The 19,307-nt window shown below is 40.1% G+C and overlaps 1 protein-coding gene across 3 annotated transcripts in view; it reads right to left on the bottom strand.

The window, feature by feature from the left end:
- CDKAL1 (CDK5 regulatory subunit associated protein 1 like 1) overlaps positions 1–15,408 on the bottom strand; it is a 723,350-nt gene extending 707,942 nt beyond the window's left edge. Inside the window, exons 1-4 of one of the 3 annotated variants that reach the window (XM_033216358.1) lie at positions 15,277–15,408; positions 14,465–14,508; positions 3,113–3,287; positions 934–1,046 (exon numbers count right to left, since the gene is read on the bottom strand). In XM_033216358.1, coding sequence (XP_033072249.1) covers positions 934–1,046; positions 3,113–3,282 — 283 coding nt within the window. In that variant the 5' untranslated portion in view covers positions 3,283–3,287; positions 14,465–14,508; positions 15,277–15,408. Of the gene's footprint in view, positions 1–933; positions 1,047–3,112; positions 3,288–14,464; positions 14,509–15,063; positions 15,243–15,276 lie in introns of those variants that run through there. The other 2 variants (XM_033216360.1, XM_033216361.1) reach the window with 2 other exon arrangements.
- Between the last annotated feature and the right edge of the window lie 3,899 nt (positions 15,409–19,307).

Raw genomic sequence — 19,307 nt, 5'->3', positions numbered from 1 at the left:
CTGCACTCCAGACTGGAGAAAAGAGAGACCCCATCTCAAAATAAATAAATAAATAAAAATGTAAAGAAAATAACATAGCAGAAAATCACCATTAAGTAAACACCACAGTAATAACTGTTGCAGACAAGATCCACCAGTAGATACTAAAATTAACAGGCCAAAGTTTGAGGAGAAATAGGATATTTATTAGCTGTAATGAGAAAAACAGTTACTGTATTGGAGAGAAACCTAGCAGACATGGGTTAGTGTACCAGTATAAGACACACTGACATCATGACCCCGATATGACGCACTGAGAAAAATATAGTATCGTTTCTGTGCTCTCCTTGCCAAAAATCCAGAATCTCATTCTAATCATGAGAAAAAGACAAATTCAAGTTGAAGGACATTCTACATAATAATCATTTTCATCAGAAATATCAACGTAATGTTTTCTTCAGAAGTGTCAAGGTCACAGAAGAAAAAAATTAAGAAACTGTCACAGATTGGAGGAAACTAAGGGGACATGAAACTAAATGTAAGGCGGGACCCAAGATTAGATCTTGGGACAGAAAAAGGAAGTTAATGGGAAAACTGGTAAAATTCAAATACGATCTACAGTTTAGATCACAGAAATGCACTAAGGTTAATTTCCTGGTTTATTAATGATATTAAAACTATGTAAGATGCTAATATCAGGGGAAGCTTGGTGATGGGCATATGTGAACTCCGTAATTTTACTACTTTTTCAAAAGTCTAAACATTTCAAATTAAAAAGGTTTTTTAAATATGACATCCATGGTTATGTATACAATGTGTAATAGCTATCAGTGTTTCACCTTAAAAATCATTGTCATGCTAAAATATCCTTTAACTGCTAAGCTAAAATATTTATCTCTAAAAAACTTAATTCTGAAAAATTTAATCAATAAAATATATTATAGATCTCATTACCTGTAATTTTATAGCCATAAGCAGCTAGCTGTCCAGCCATATATTCTCCATCTGAATTATTATGAGAACAACCCCATGTTCGTATCCAAATTTTCTGTATGCCTGGAATAGTGCTGTTAAGGAATCAATAAAAAAAAAAAGTAAGTTTCGTTGAGTGATTTTTTTTTTTTTTTTTTGATCCAGGGTCTTGCTCTGTTGCCCAGGCTGCAGTACAGCTGTGTGACCACGGCTCACTGCAACCTCAACCTCCCAGGCTTAAGGGATCCTCCCATCTCAGCCTCCTAAGTAGCTGGGACTATAGGCATGCACCAACACACCTGTTAATTTTTTTATTTTTTGTACAGACAGTGTCCCACTATGCTGTCCAGGCTGATCTTGAACTCCTGGGCTCAAGTGATCTTCCCACCTTGTTTCCCAAAGTGCTAGAATTACAGGTGTGAGCCACCACTACGTCCAGCCTCACTGAGTAATTTTTAAAATAAAAACCACTAGATGATTTTAACATACATTACACAAAAAACAAACTCACTACAATCCATTCAAGAGCTATTCATTAAATGCACTAACTTAACTCAAAATCTGCTGTTATATCAAAAGTCTAAAATCAAGATAAAATAACCACAGAATTCTAAGACTCTACATGAAAAATATCTCCTTTTTCTCTGAATTGTATTTTAAATTCAGACACTAACTTACTAAGTTCAACTCCTAGAAAGGTACATAAAACTAACAATAGGAAAGAAAGTGGTTCTAGCAGCAACGGCAAATAAAGAAAAGTATGTCTGTTTACAAACTCCTATATACTAGTTGCAATCTTTAGCTTCCTTAAAACTTACAGATATAAATAACTTAATCAAAGTTAAAAACTGTCATCCTAAGGCATTATTAAAAGCACTCTATAAAATCAGAGTTCTAAAAAAAAGGTAGTATTTTTAGGAAAAAAAGGGGGAGGCTTTCAACTTGGATTAATAATTTATAAGCAAATAGAAATTACCTTAAGGACACATTAAGGACAAATTTTATAAACTTCAGTCATTAAAATATAAGCAAATGTTAAATTCAAAGAACTTAAAAGTTTAGTTTCCCAACAAAATAAGCAGATTATAATTTCAGCAGTTTACTAGATAAACAGGTATAGGCTTATTAAAACCATATAATTAGATTATCCTTTCTGGTTAGGTTGTATCAAAATTTCACGGACTAGATATCTACTATAATAGTGTAAATAGGGCAATAATTTATTTGTGCCCACTGCCTTTACCTGATCCATAGGTATTTGAAAATCAGCTAAGAAAATTCAAATGTCCAAAATACTACTGTCTCATAAGAATCACAAACTCCAGTAAAAATTTTATTTGGAAGTAACACAGACTTATATATCAACTACAGTAATATCAAAGAGATTCCTATTGCCCCAAGCTATCTTCTAGGAACATCCAATTTGACATCTCATTTCTTTTTAACCAATTACCTTGCCAGATTTAAAATCATTCAAATAAAAAAAAATCTACATACAGGTTGAGTTTCTTTAATTCAAAAATTCAAAATCCACAATGCTCTAAAATCTGAAACTTTTTGAGCACCAAAATGATACTCAAAGGATGCTCACTGGAGCATTTCAGATGTTTCGATTAGGAATACTCAACTGGAAAGTATGTAATGCAAATATTCTGAAGTCCAAAAAAAATGTGATATCTCAAACACTTCTGGTCTCAAGCATTTCAGATAAGTGAAATACTCAACTTGTATTTCCTGTCAAAAGTTCAAAGAGTCTAATGAAGAGACATTATATATAATCACACAGACCAGTAGTGTCAGCTTCTCCCTGGAATGAAAATGAATATAATTTCGGCCATGCTAACTGGCTCATGCCAGTAATCCCAGCACTTTGGGAGGCCGAGATGGGCGGATCATCTGAGGTCAGGAGTTTAAGATCAGCCTGGCCAACATGGTGAAACCCGGTCTCTACTAAAAATAGAAAAATAGCTGGGCATGGTGGTGTGTGCCTGTACTCCCAGCCACTAGGGAGGCAGAGGCAGGAGATCGCTTGAACCCAGGAGGCGGAGGTTGCAGTGAACCAAGATCACACCACTGCACTCCAGCCTGGGCGACAGAGCAAGACTCTGTCTCAAAAAAGAAAAAAAAGAAAATGAACATAATTTCAAGGAAAAAAGCTTACCTGTCACTTGGTGGACTGTTTTCTTCCTCTTGCAAATTTTGGGTATTTCGCCTTCGTACCTTCGGGACAACATCCTTTCTTACAAAATGCCTATCTTGTGGTTTTGAATCTTCATGAGACACAATATCTTCTATGTCACCCAGTAGTGTATCACAGGATGCAGAAGGCATATTCTCTACCACATAAAAGTTATAAATAAAATCACCTTACGAAAATCTGCTTAGCGTAGCATCATTTATGAAATATTCTCACCAAATTTGAATCAATCAAGCCTATGGATCTAACTTCAAATTTATAGAAAATACAAGAGATAAAGAAACACAACGATGAAGTACTATCTTGGGTACACTGAAAAAAGAAACACAAGGAAACAATCAGATAAAACCCTAATGACAATGGGACATTCCAAGGTTCAACAGGAACTATTTCTTCAACAAATCAATGTCACGTAGGAGAGGAGCTGTTTCAGATTACACGAAGCCTAAGAGCCTAACAACTAAAGGCAATTCATGTTCTTGATTGTATCTTTCTTTGTCCATCAAGCTCTAAGAAATTTTGGGAAAAACTAGGGACATCAGAATATGAGCTGGGTATTAGATAATATGAAGATGTTACTATAAATCATTTGATATTAAGTATTGTCCTTATATTCAAAATTTTTATTTTTTAGAGATGCATACTGAATATTTAAAAGTGAAATGTCATTATGTCTATAATTTACTTTAAAAGGACCTCAGAAAAAAATAGACTGGCTGGGCACGGTGGCTTATGCCTGTAATCCCAGCACTTTGGGAGGTCGAGGCCGGTGTATCACCTGAGGTCAAGAGTTTGAGACCAGCCTGGCCAACATGGTGAAACCCCATCTCTTTTAAAAGTACAAAATTTAGGTGGGCATGGTGGTGTACACCTGTAGTTTCAGCTACTCAGGAGGCTGAGGAAGGAGAATCGCTGGAACCCAGGAGGCAGAGGATGCAGTGAGTCAAGAGTGCACCCTTGCACTCCAGCCTGGGCAACAGAGTGAAACTCCATCTCAAAAAAAAAAAAGAAAAAATAGATTAAGACATACTAAAAAGAATTTACAACTCTTAAAACTAGAAAATAGGTAAGTTCATGTTCATTATCGTATACAATTTTTGTAAATCATCAAAATTTTTATAATTAAAAAAAGAAAATGTGGACACAGCTTGCAAGAAGATAAGCACATTTTTCCCTGCCCTGCCAGCAAAATACAAATAAAACTCAGGACATTATATATAAAACAAGCATTAGAAGACTCTGAAAGGTAGACAGAAGAAGGCAGACTGGCTACGAGCCTCAGGACCCAAAGAATATGATGATGAGTTCCTTGGGTTTTCTTTGGCCTCCTACAGCTCACACATGGAACTGAAGATCCCAGCAATCAGAAATGGCAACAGATGCCAACGATAAAACCCCCCAATAAAAGCCTGCTTTCTCATTAAAGAACTATACAAAGGGCAGCCTAGGAAGACAGAAAAGTTTTAGATAATGATCATTCTACTCCAGCCAAACACAAACACACACAGCCCAAAAAAACTGTAATCCCACCCCCAGGCACATTACAAAGGACAAGTGGGGAGCTCTGACTTCCACCTACAATCAAGCACCCTAACACACTCCACTAGTGTAGAATCCGAGAAGGCTCCGGAGGGATCCTGGACATTCAAACCAACCAACCAACCAGTGATGAAGTTCTGCAGTGTCAGTGGAGACCAAATTGACACACAAGTTTAAAATAATCCCTATCAAAATCTCAGAAAGATTTTTTTGTAGGTATAGACAAGACTGTCCTAAATTTTATATGGAAATGTACAGAAACTAATATATTTAAAACGATTTTGAGAAGAGTAAAGTAAGAAGAACTGGTCTACCCAATTTTAAGACTTATTAGATAGCTATAATTGAGATAGTAGTATCGGCAGAGGGATAGAAATATAGATCAACGGAACATAACAATAAACCCAGAAACAGACCTACACAAATATTTCACAAAACCAATTAAATGAAGGGAAGATTGCTTTTTAAACAATTTATACTGGAGCAAGTGGACTTTTATAGGCAAAAACTGAACCTTGACCTAAGTCTTGCACCTTATACAAAAATTAATTCAAAATGGATCATAGACTTAAATGTAAAACATACGCCAGGCACGGTGGCTCACACCTGTAATCCCAGCACTCTGGGAGGCTGAGACGGGTGGATCACTTGAGGTCAGGAGTTCAAGACCAGCCTGGCCAACATGGTGAAACCACATATCTACTAAAAATACAAAAAATTAGCTGAGTGTGTTGGTGTATGCCCGTAATCCCAGCTACTTGGGAGGCTGAGGCAGGAGAATTGCTTGAACTCACAAGGCAGAGGTTGCCGTAAGCCAAGATCGCACCACTGCACTCCAGCCTGGGTGACAGAGCGAGACTCTGTCTCAAAAAAAAAAAAAAAAAAAGTAAAAGTAAAACATAAAATTATAAAACTTTTTAAAAAATCACAGGAGAAAATCTTCTGGACTTAGGGATAGGTAAAATGTTCCCAGATGTGACACCAAAAGTACAATCCATAAAAGAAAAATTAATAAATTGAATGTCATTAAAATTTAAAACTTTTGCTTTAAGAAAGACCCTTTTAAGAGGCTGAAAAGTCAAACTACAGAGTGGAAGAAAATATTTGCAAACCACATATCTGACAAAGGGCTAGTGTCAAAACACAACCGTAAAAAGAAAATAGAGAAAAGACATTTCAAGAGAATATACAGAGGGCAAATAAGCACATGAAAAGAGATTCAATATTAACCACCACAGAAATAGAAACCAAAACCACAATGAGATATCAGTATACACCTTTCAGAATGGATAAAACAGACAACAGTGAAACCACCAAACACTGGCAAGGATGCAAAGAAACTGCATCATCCATACAGTCCTGGAAGGAATGAAAAATGGTATAGCCACTCCAGTAAACAGTTTGGTATTTTCTTAAACAAATCATGCAACTATGATGCAACCCAGCGATTGTACTCCTAGGCAATTATCCAAGAGAAATGAAGACTTGTATTCAGACAAAAACCTGTACATGAATGTTTACACCAGCTTTCCTTGTAATAGCCCAAATCTGGAAACCACCTGGATGCCATTCAGAAGGTGAATGGTTAAACAAAGTATGGTACATCCATACCATGGAACACTATTCAGCAATAAAAAGAAATGCTGAATGAAGAAAGTCCCAAAAGGTTACATTCTGTATGATCACTTTTATATAACATGTTTGAAATGAGAAAATTATGGAAATGGAAAACAGAATAGTAGTTGCCAGGAATTAAAGAAAGAATAGGGTGAGAGGAGAATGGGTATGACTATAAAAGAGCAACATGAGGGATCCTTGTGGTGATGGAAATGTTTTGTATCCTGACTGTATCAATGTCAATATCCTGGTTGTGACACTGTATTGTAGTTTTTTCTTTTTTTTTTTTGAGACGGAGTCTCGCTCTGTCGCCCGGGCTGGAGTGCAGTGGCCGGATCTCAGCTCACTGCAAGCTTCGCCTCCCAGGTTCACGCCATTCTCCTGCCTCAGCCTCCCGAGTAGCTGGGACTACAGGCGCCCGCCACCTCGCCCAGCTAGTTTTTTGTATTTTTTAGTAGAGACGGGGTTTCACAGGGTTAGCCAGGATGGTCTCGATCTCCTGACCTCATGATCCACCCATCTCGGCTTCCCAAAGTGCTGGGATTACAGGCTTGAGCCACCGCGCCCGGCCTGTATTGTAGCTTTGTAAGATGTTACCAATGGGAGACCTGGGCTTTGTACAAGGATCTCTGCATAAGTTTTATAACTGCAGGTAAAGCTGTAATTATGTTAGAATAAAATAATTAAGAAAAAAATGGGGAGGGGAGGAATACACTCATACATACTTACTGATAGTACTACTACTAATACTATATCCAGACACAAGGCAAGTCCTTTATAGGGTCATCTCATCAACCATTCACAACAACTCGTATTAGGTAGATAGTATTACTATCCTTGCTTTAAAGATGAGCAAACTGAAACACAGAGAAATTAACTTGCCCAAAGAAGCTAAACAAGGATGTCATGACAGATGAGTGCAAGCCCCTACGCTGTGTGGTACTCTACTACCTACTTAGTATGTGTGTTCTGAATGACCACTGTTCCTTTATCTGAGTTGCAGTGTTAAGGATCTTACATTCTTTCAGTTGTCCTCGGAGTTTCTGATGAACTTTCATTCTCCTCATTTGCTGGATTCCCATCCTTCCATTCATATCATTCAATTAATAAAGTGGCTGCCAGCCAGGCTCCTTTCCTCTGTAATGTACTCATTACAGCTATGACAAATTATGCACTGGGAATCTGAAAAATCTGTGTTCAAATCTCAGATAGCTTTATACTGTCAGTAAGAACAAAAGATTAGAAATAAACCAAACATCAACCTATCAAGGACTGGTTAGATTAGAGTTAACATACATATCACATGGTCATGGTAAGACTGTCAATCGCCAGGTGCGGTGGCTCACGCCTGTAATCTCAACACTTTGGGAGGCCAAGGCGGGCAGATCACCTGAGGTTGGGAGTTCATGCCCAGCCTGACCAACATAGAGAAACCCTGTCTCTACTGAAAATACAAAATTAGCCAGGCATGGTGGCGCATGCCTCTAATCCCAGCTACTCAGGAGGCTGAGACAGGAGATTTGATTGAACCCGGGAGGCAGAGGTTGTGGTTAGCCGAGATCATGCCATTGTACTCCAGCCTGGGCAATAAAAGCGAAACTCTGTCTCAAAAAACAAAAAACAAAAAAAAAGACTCAATCACAGACTTCCCTTTCCCTAGACACTGGAATGGGGCACGTGACCCAAGCTTGCCAGGGTAACCCATCCTCCTGGCCACAATGACCAGTCCAGGGTAGGTCATGAGAAGCCTAGCCAATAAGAATCACTGCAAGGATTCCATGCTAGTGTTAACAGGAGACAGCTTCTCTTGTCACCGAAGTGGCTAAGTTGGGAGGATGTCAACTTGGGGCTACCAGAGCCATCTTGTCTGCCACACGGAGGAAGCCTACTTAAGGAATGAAGCCTAATAAGAGCCAGAAAGATAAAGAACCATACTGACATTATTTGAGCATCTGAATCCAACAAATGCCTGAAGCCAAACGCAGCCCTGTGCTGCCCAGTCATGCAAGCCTGTGACTTAAATCAGTTTGAGTTTGGTATTCTGTTCTTGCAAAAAAGAGCCCTGGCCAACTCAGTCATCTAGGTAGGGTGAAATGAACCAGGTTAATCTTTCCCATATTGTTTCTAATTATTTACTACCTATCTGGGAAAAAAAAATGGTTCTGTGGTCAAATAAATTTAGAAAATTCTGCTTTCTTACCGATTCACACTGTGCATTATTAAAGACTGAAGAACTGCAGTAAGAAACTGCACTAGTTTCCAGGATGCCACACTCTCCTACCTCCAGTCTCCTCTGCTCATCTCTCCAACTTCTCACCATTAGAATGCCCCGATGGCTCTGTTACAGGAACTCTTCTCTAGTTTCAGGCACTCCCTAGGTGACCTCATCCAGTCCCATGGTCTTGAAATATGAACTACGTATATGCTTATATAACCAGCCCCATTCTTCCCCCGAGCTTCAGACTCAGACACTCAACTGCCTATTCCACACCACTGCTTGAATGCCTAATAATTACTTCAAACTTAAAAAGTTAAAACAGGGCTGGGCGCGGTGGCTCAAGCCTGTAATCCCAGCACTTTGGGAGGCCGAGGTGGGTGGATAACCTGAGGTCAGGAGTTCAAGGCCAGCCTGGCCAACATGGTGACACCCCGTCTCTACTAAAAATAAAAAAATTAGCCAGGCATGGTGGTGGGCGCCTGTAATTCCACCTACTCAGAAGGCTGAGACAGGAGAATCACTTGAACCCCAGGAGGCGGAGGTTGCAGTGAGCTGAGATCGCACCACTGCACTCCAGCCTGGGCAACAAAGAGCAAAGCTCCATCTCAAAAAAAAAAAAAGTCAAAGTCAGAACGGAATTCCTGATCTTCTCCCTACCTTACTAGATCCTCTTACAACTTCTTCCATTTCATTTAAAGGCAATCCCGGCTGGGCGCAGTGGGTCACGCCTGTAACCCCAGCACTTTGGGAGGCCGAGGTAGGCGAATCATGAGGTCAGGAGTTCGGGACCAGCCTGTCCAACATGGTGAAACCCCCATCTCTACTAAAAATACAAAAAATTAGCTGGGCGTAGTGGCAGGCGCCTGTAAACCCAGCTACTCGGGAGCCTGAGGCAGGAGAATTGCTTGAGCCCAGGAGGCAGAGGTTGCAAAGAGCCTAGATTTCACCACTGCACTCCAGCCTGGGCAACAGAGTGAGACTCTGTCTCAAAAAAAAAAAAAAAAAAGGCAATCCCAATCTTCTACTGCTGAGGCCAGAAATGCTGTACTCCCTTCTTACACCCCAAATCCAACCTATTAACAACATCCTGTTGGCTGTACCTTCAAAATATATTCAGAATCTATTTGTGACCATACTCACTGTTACACTCTTGGTCCAAACCACCATCAACTCTTGTCTGGATTATTGCAATCCCTAGTATCCCTTCCTTCTATCCTTAATTCTCCAAGAACATTTTCAGCACAAAAGTCAGGGATCCCTTTAAAACCTAAGTTCATCTCAAGCTTCTCAATCAAACCCTTCCAGCGGTATTCCACATCAGAGTAAAAAGCCAAAATCACTACAAAGATCTGCAATGACATATGTAATCAGCCTCCTGCTGCATCTCTGGCCCCATTTCCTATCACGCTCCCCTCAGTCATGCAGGCTTTGTTATTTCATACCCACTAGATATACATTCATTTCATAGTCTTATCCTTGCCTGGAATGCTCTTACTCAAGACACCTGAATGGCTCACTCACTCAAGCCCTTAAGGACTTTGCTCAAGTGTAACAAGAGAGGACTTTCCAAGCAACACCCCTACCTCACCACATACCCTCTTCCTATGCCCCTTTCTTGCCTTTTTTAAAACTGCAGCACTTAATCATCTGCTTCCAATGTTTTAATAATTGTTTTAACTGTTTATCTTACTAGAATACATACTCCGTGAGGGTAAAGGTTTTTGTGTGAGGTATTCACTGTTTTACCCCAGGTGCCTAGAACTATGTCTAGCACATTGCAGGTTCTCAATAAAGACTTTTACTGTAGACTACACAGTCAGGCAATATATGGATGCAGACATTCTGAGTATGCCAAATTTCAGACTCAAGAGCCTTCATACTTGCTATTCCTCTGCCAGAATATCAGCACCCAGATAAGCATGTCTTCCTAGCCACTTCTTCACTCAAACAACACCTCCTCAGAGAGGCCTTTCCTACTACCTTATCTAAAATAACCACACTACCCAAGCATGCCCACATTTTCACTGCTTCTAACCCTGCTTCTGTTTCATGTTTCTTCATTGCATTTACCTGACACCACATATATAATTGTATCTTCCTCATTACAATGTAAGCTTCTTAAGTACAGAGGCATCATCTCTTTTTCAGTACTGTCTCCACAACACCTCTAACAATGCCTAACACATAGCAGGCGCACAACAGTTACTGACTGAATGAATACAATGCTTAAGTTGAATTTAGCTAGTCTTTCTATGACATAGCACGAAATTCTACACTGGGTGGGAAGCTGAAGTAAATGCCCAACCCTTGGATTTCTTCTATCACCACTAGTCTATGAAATAATTAAATGAGAGAGGCTAGGACCAGGTAGTGCCTTTGGAATGCTGAAGAACTACTGACAGATCATGAATAATTAAATAACATTAATTAAATGCCATATTTTTTAATTACACAATTTTGCCATCCCATATACAAGTGTGTATGGATCCACTGAAGAGAAATAGAAAGGAAAAAGACAAATGAAAGAAATCCACTGCAATAGACATCCCGTATCATTAGAGAAGTAGAAGTTGCTAAGCTTCTTATCTTACAGAACTGGAGTCCACTGAAGCAAAAGGATTTGTACATTGATAGAGCTAGAAATTAGAACCTAGGCTTCCTCTCAACACCATGCTCCTCCCACTATGGCTTTGCCTCACTGGCAAAGTACAAACAATGCAAGAACCTAATGTGACACTAATAAATAACCACATTCCAGAAAACAATGAGCAAAGTAAAAACAGGCAGTTCACTTAAGAGATACAAATAGCCAAAAAAAAAAAAAGGAAAGAATGCTCAACCACACTAACAACAAGTACTGAAACAATGTTATTTTTCAGCTGCCTCACTGATAAAAAGCTGACAAAAACTCTGTTAGCTGAAAGCACAGAAAAACTGGTACACCCCTTCTGGAGGGCAACCTGACAACATATATCAAACATATGTATATCCTTTGAGCCAGCAATTTCACTTGGAGATACTCAAAAAAGATAATATAACACTACATATCAGCATTATGCAGCATAAACCTGGCTATATATCCTAAGTACCTAAATAATCTCCCTCATCACTATTAATAAGCTAAAGGTTTTACTTTGAACAAACTGATAGAGGGAATTGTTTAGCCTTCAGAAATTTTTAATTAAATCATATGGAGTGGGCCGGGCGCGGTGGCTCAAGCCTGTAATCCCAGCACTTTGGGAGGCCGAGATGGGCGGATCACAAGGTCAGGAGCTCGAGACCATCCTGGCTAACACGGTGAAACCCCGTCTCTACTAAAAAATACAAAAAAACTAGCCGGGCGAGGTAGCGGGCGCCTGTAGTCCCAGCTATTCGGGAGGCTGAGGCAGGAGAATGGCGTGAACCCAGGAGGCGGAGCTTGCAGTGAGCTGAGATCTGGCCACTGCACTCCAGCCCGGGCGACAGAACGAGACTCCATCTCAAAAAAAAAAAAAAAAAAAAAAAAATCATATGGAAATGAAAGTTTGAGAATAAAAGGAAAGCAGCGTAATAGCTAAATGGAGAAAAAGGATCACTAAAACTTTTTCTCAAAGGTAGAGGAAATCAAATTTGATAAAGGGAATAAAAATAGAGTCAGTGAAAACGAAAATACCGAAAATGGTAAGAAAGAGGATGCAATATCCTAGAGCAGCAGTTACTTACACAGGTGAGTTATTAGGGAGGCTTTTTTTTTTTTTTTACTTATGAGAGAGAGTTTCACTCTTGTTGCCCAGGCTGGAGTGCAATGGCACGATCTCGGCTCACTGCAACCCGGGCCTCCTGGGTTCAAGCAATTCTCCTACCTCAGCCTCCCGAGTAGCTGGGATTACAGGCACCTGCCACCAAGCTCATCTAATTTTGTATTTTTAGTAGAGACGGGTTGTCACCATGTTGGTCAGGCTGGTCTTGAACTCCCGACCTCAGGTGATCCACCCGCCTCCCAAAGTGCCGGGATTACAGGCGTGAGCCACTGCGCCCAACGGGAAGCTTTTTATCACAGCAAATCTCCAGGTTCCATTCTGAATTAGAATCTCCAAGAGTAGAACTGAAGCACGTGAACCTAGAAACTGTCCAGGTAATTCCACTATAGATTCCTAATTAAGAACCACTATTCTACAGTAATGGTTCTCAATCTTGAACACTCATTCTGTTCACCTGAAGAGCTTTTGAAAATTCCCAACTAAGCTTGCAGTGAGCCGAGATCGCGCCACTGCACTCCAGCCTGGGCCAAAGAGCAAGACTCTGTCTCAAAACAAAAAAAAAAAAAAAGAAAATTCCCAACTAAGCCCCAAGATAGCGGAATGAATCTCTGAGAAATACCTTTTTAAAACTTTCCAGTCATTCTCATGTGTACAGCCACAGTTGCAAAGCAATGTCCAGTAGTTTTCAAAGTGTAATTTCCACATCAGCTGGAGTAGCATCATGGGGAACTTGTTAGAAATGAACATTTTTTCTTTCTTTCTCAATTTTTTTGTAAAAACAAGGTCTCGCTATGTTGTCCAGGCAGCTCTCAAACTCCTCCCATGTTGGTCTCCCAAAGTATGAGATTACAGGTATGAGCCACCATGCCCAGCCAGAAATGAAAATTCTTGAACCCCACTCCAGACATACTGAATCAGATGTTTTGAGTAAAACCTAGCAATATTTAACAGGCCCTCTAGGTGATTTTGATCTGAATTAAAGTTTGACAATCACTGTCCCAGAATTACTCTTTCATAAAAGCCACCTAGAATGTATGTCAAATCTACATAACCTAGTCAACTGATTTTCAACAAGGATGCCAAGACAATTCAACAGAGAAAGAATCGGTTTTTTTCAACAAATGATCCTGGGACAACTGGATAGCAACATGTAAAAAATAAAGTTGGAGCTCTATTTCACATCATATACAAAAATTAACTGAAAATGGATCATAGACCTAAATTTAGGAGCTAACATTATGAAACTTTTAGAAAAAAACATAAGCACAAATCTTTATGATGTTAGAGTAGGCTCTTCTTTCTTAGCTAAGAAACCAAAGCACAAGCAACAAAAGGAAAAACAGATTAGATGAAGAAGATATACAAATGGGCCAGGTGCAGTGGCTCATGCCTATAATCCCAACGCTGGGAAGTCAAGGTGGGAGGATCACTTTAGACCAGGAGTACAAGGCCAGAGCCTAGGAAACACAGACCCTATGTCTACAAAAAAAAAACAATAAAAATTAGCCGGGCATGGTGGCATGCACCTATAGTCCCAGCTACTTGGGAGGCTGAAGTGGGATCACTTGAGACCAGGTGGTCAAGGCTGCAGTGAGTCGTAATCGAGCCATTGCACTCTGGCCTGGGTGACACAGGGAAGCCCTGTCTCAAAAACACACACATACAAATGGCTGATAAGCACGTGAAAAGATGTTAACATCATGAGCCACCAGGGAAATGGAAATCCAAACCACAATAATATACCATTTCATACCCATTAGGATGGGTAGAATCAAAAAGACAAATAACTGTTGACAGACATGTGGATTACATCATCCAGAGGGAAAGAAAAAGAGAACAGAGGTGGGAGAAGGTACAAGACCACGACTTGAGAGACTCCAAATTTAACTCCCAGATAAAGGAAAATCAGCTTATAATGGATTCCAAGAAGCAGCCACCAGAGAAGGAAAAAAACCCATGGGCCATGGAAGGCAAAGAAGAGGGCATGTCAAAAAAGTAGACATGGTCAATGCTGGTGAATGAAAACGAAAGGTTAAGTAAAATAAATGAAAATATCTCTTCAATTTAGTGGTATGTAAAGGACAATGTTTCCATAACACGATAGTGGCAAATAGCTAAGAAATTAGGCTACCTCTCTGCATTTTCTAACATGCAGAAATATGCACAGCACTCAAACATAAAACGTTTAAAATAAATCAGTACCTTAATTATCTGCAATTAGTCTAAAGTCCTCTTGAAAGATGAGTCTGGAAAATAAAAATTGATTAGGAAAAGCAAGCACCGAAGAAGTTCACAAAACCACTGTAAGGATTATTTTCTTAAAAGGAATCAGACTCCAAAAAAGACTGCTTTATACAGCAGGATTAATGATGCTCCATACTACTTGTAACTTCTTACTGATTACAACAGGTGTGCTGACATCGGCCGTGACTGTGATCCAGTGTCTGTAGTAATGTTATATTCAGCACTACAACACGTCTGCATAGTGCGAGTAACCAACCACTACAAAACAGGAATAAGTCAGTAAGATAGGCAGACATCCAGATCACGTTCCATTCGAAAGATAACTGTCGTCCCGAGATTCAGAAAAAGGTTTTATGAGCAAAGAAGAACGAAAAGTGAAAAAGCAAGACACCTGCTTTTCTCAATAACTTCTGCTTAAATTCTTAAGATACTGATCTGGGAAAGCTATGTAACTGCGAAAGCCCTGTCACATCTACAAATTCACTAAGGTATAAAGTGGGAGAACAAATGAAGTTAAATTTGACAATAAGGAACGAGCTGCCCAAAATATTACTAACTGGAGAGCGGCACCTGAGGCCAACGACCCTATCCTCGCTCCTGGAAGCCCCATCTGCCTCCCAATTCCCCCATCCCAGCTGGCAAATCCCCTTTTAACTGCGAAACAATTTTACAAACAGCCCAAGAAAGACTGAAACTGGAGAAACAAGGCTTGGCCATAAAAGGAGCTGTTGCCACACTCTGCCCCACATGGACCCAACCGCCACCCTTACCCAGAAGTCGGGAAGTAAAAACCAGTCCAAAGTGAGAGAATCAACCCGCCACTCTCCGGAAGCTGCACAGACTTTAGATGGAGAGCGCCATGACACATACGTCCCGCCACGTTTATTTACGCATGCTCAGCGACGGTGGCCCGAAGAGATCAAATTACATCATTGCTGAAAGGGCTGGTTCTGGTTTAACTTAGTTTAGGAATGATTACGCTTCAAGTTCCTTTGATTCCAAGAACTAAAATAACAACCCCAAGTCCTCGGGTTCCTAGAAACGCTTAATAGCCAAATTCTCCTAAGCTCTTATGTATTAGACACTGTGCTAAGTACTTTTCATAAACAGTATTTCACTATTTATTTATTGTTATTATTCCCAGCTTACAAAAGAGGACACTGGAAGTTTAAGGACTTAATCTAAGTTACTCTACTAGTCGTGCTGCCTCCTGGGCTGGATCCGATGCTGTCTGACTCCCAAAAAACTTGCTCTTTTCACTGCATTTTACTAGCCTCCTCAATCATTTGTGAAGAGGTTTCTTCTTTAATGTTAAAAAACAGGAAGAAAAGGATAAAGGTCAGTTGGTAGGTTTCGCTTAATATACATTATTTAGCACCACGCAAGTTTTTTTGTTTTTTGTTTTGGAAAACTTAGATGGTAGTTTAGCAGACACCTATGGAAAGAAAATACTTTTATGGAATACGAATTCTCACCCGCTTGCTCCACATATGTTATCTCACTTTAGTATTCATTACCCAAGACACTGCATTTGACCATGTGTTTACCAGAAAAATATCTTTACTTCAAAAAGTAAAGGCAATAGGAGGCAGTAGTTCGTGAATAAGGGTCAGAAATCGTGAGTTTAATGCCTGACTTAGGGTTTCACAGTGATTTGGGGCAATTAATTTGTTTTGCAAATGCCTCTGCTAGTACAATTTCATCTAATTGAAATGCCATCCATCTACTCAAGAGGCTGATGTGGGAGAATCATTTGAGCTCAAAAGTTTGCAAACAGCCTGGGCAACACAGTGAGACCCTGTCTCTAAAATATATTTTTAAGAAAAAAGCCACCCTTTTCTCTGTTTATCCATATCCATAACATAATCTAAACAGTGCCCTGGGATCCACTATTGTCTTTACCTACCTGAATTAAAATTGTGTATTTATGTTGCCCTACTTTTTTTTTTTTTTTTTTAGATAGGGTCTTCTTCTGTCACCCAGACTGGAGTGCAGTGTTACAATGAGAGCTCACTGCAACCTCCCCCTCCTAGCCTCAAGAGATTCTCATGCCTTAGGCTCCCAAGTAGCTGGGACTACAGGGGCACACCACCAAACCCATTTAATTCCATCTCTTTCACTAGACCAAAAGTAGGTTCTGGGTTGTCTTCTTGGTTGCAATCGCACTACCTAGCACATAACCTTGTGCTTATAGCTTCTCAATAAACATATATTGAATGAATGAATGAATGAATGACTCCACTTCTTTTCCCCCAAGATCTAGTTGAGTTCAGTAAAGGAAATTTTACTGAGTATGCACCCTATGACCACAAGCACTGTGATAGATGCTAGAACTAGAAAGAAAGAAAAAAAGTACTCCCTATTGCAATTGCAGGCTATTTTGAGGAAATTCATTTCAATAGAGAATAGCAATCACTATGAAAGATGAATGCACAGGAACACAAAGGTGAAGTAAGGGAAACGGATGAAGGCATTCCAGGCTGGAGAGTCAGCCAGAGCAAACGCAAGGAGGCCTGAAATGATGAATTATTCTGCAGTGTAAAAGCAGAGAGAGTGAAGCTGGTGATGGGAGAAGTCTGCCAGAGAAAGGGAAGCACAGGGACTAGATCAAGGTGAACCTCCTGTGCTCAAAGGCATTAGACTTAATCCTGAATGTATGTAGTAGGCAACATGAATGTGTTGGAGCAGATTATTCTCTCAGGACAATAGGTTTCAGACATGAAGAAATAATAAAAGCCTAAATTGAGTTGTTGGCTGTGAGGAATGTGAAGGAAAGACAGATTGTAACAAATTGAGGAGGTAACATCAGCAAGACTTGGTGATTGATAGGTATGAAAAAGAGGAAGAAAGAATGTTTCCAAGTTTTGGCTATAGCAACTAACAAACAGGTGAAACCTCTCTCTTTAAGCACCTTTAGTCTAAATCCTTTGAAGTCAGTAACCCTACCTCTAGGAATTCATCTTACAGAAATATACATAATGACCTATGTTCCAAAATATTTTTTGAAGCATTGCTTATAATGACCTATGTTCCTGAGTATTTTTTGAAGCATTGCTTATAATAGCAAAAGACTAGAAACCCTCTCCAGCTCCTCAATAGAATATTGGTTAAATATATTTATAGTATCTGTACAGCTTTTGAAAAACAACCAGGTAAGGCCAGGCGCAGTGTATCACGCCTGTAATCCTAACACTTTGGGAGGCCAAGGCGGGTGGATCGCCTGAGGCCAGGAGTTTGAGACCAGCCTGACCAACATGGTGAAACCCTGTCTCTACTAAAAATACAAAATTAGCCGGGTGTGGTGGGGCATGCCTGTAATCCCAGCTGCCTCAGAAGGCTGAGGCAGAAGAATCGCTTGAACCCAGGAGGTAGAGGTTGCAGTGAGCCGAGATTGCACCATTGCACTCCAGCCTGGGCAACAAGAGTGAAACTCCATCTCAAAAAGAAAATAAAAAGGCCAGGCGTGGTGGCTCACGCCTGTAATCCCAGCACTTTGGGAGGCTGAGATGGGCAGATCACAAGGTCAGGAGATCAAGACCATAACTGGCTCACTGCGTGGAGATTGCAGTGAGCTGAGATTGCGCCACTGCACTCCAGCCTGGACAACAGAGTGAGACTCTGTCTCAAAGGAAAAAAAAAATGTATGCTTTGCTTCTTAAATTATAGTTAAGCTTCATAAATATACACCACCCTATTTTGTTACTGTTTTTTCAGCCAACAATGTAATACTAAATGCTTTATAAATATTCGATAGTAAGTAAACAAACCAGTTGGTGTATACCAAGAACATTGAAAATGCAGGTAAATCTATAAAATAATAGTAAAGCTAAGATTTTTTTCAAGCACTTATAAATGTGTGCCAACAACTACCCATAAGTAACCCTATAAATGAGGAGTGCTATTATTATCTTGTTATCTCTTTTAACAGAGAAGAAACCTAAAGCTTAGGCAGTCTGACTTCAGTTGTTTTAACAACTCTATGTGAATACTTTAGAAGAAAGCAACAATAATGTAAAATTTCGAATAAAGAAAAAACGCAGGAGAGAAAAAACAAAAGAGTAATCAAGGAAACATGGAATAAAATCTGTTTGCCTGGGCCAGGCACAGTGACTCATGCCTGTAATCCCAGCACTTTAGGGGGCGAGACGGGTGGATCACGAGGTCACAAGTTCAAGACCAGCCTGGCCAAGATGGTGAAACCCCATCTCTACTAAAAATACAAAAATCAGCTGGGCGTGGTGGCAGGCATCTGTAGTCCCAGGTACTCGGGAGGCTGAGGCAGGAGAATCGCTTGAACCTGAGGGTCAGAGGTTGCAGTAAGCCAAGATCGTGTCACTGCACTCCAGCCTGGGCGACAAAGTGAGGCTCCATCTCAGAAAAAAAAAAAAATCTGTTCACCTTCAATATGTTATGTTGGCCTTCACAGTAAAAATTGAAGAGAAAATATGGACGACAAAGAAGTTACACAATTCTTACCCTCTCAGTGATTAATCAATAAATAAAGAATAAAATATGAAAATTATAGAAATCTAGGGCCAGGCACGGTGGCTCATGCCTGTAATCCTAGCACTTTGGGAGGCAGAGGCAGTTGTATCACTTGAGTCCAAGAGTTGGAGATCAGCCTGGGCCAGATCTCAAAGATGGCCAGACACCTGTCTGTCTTGTAGAGATGGCCAGACACCTGTCTCTACAAAACAAACAAAAAATTAGCCGGACATGGTGGTTCCAGCTACTCAGGAGACTGAGTGGGAGAATCACTTGAGCTCACAAGGTCGAGGTTGCAGTGAGCCAAAATCACACC

Source organism: Trachypithecus francoisi, unplaced genomic scaffold (genome assembly GCF_009764315.1).
Source record: "Trachypithecus francoisi isolate TF-2019V2 unplaced genomic scaffold, Tfra_2.0 Lachesis_group10, whole genome shotgun sequence".
In the NCBI taxonomy this organism is placed as follows: domain Eukaryota; kingdom Metazoa; phylum Chordata; class Mammalia; order Primates; family Cercopithecidae; genus Trachypithecus; species Trachypithecus francoisi.
The sequence above is the reverse complement of the archived record's forward strand: the minus strand, read 5'-3'. Positions and strand labels throughout refer to the sequence as shown.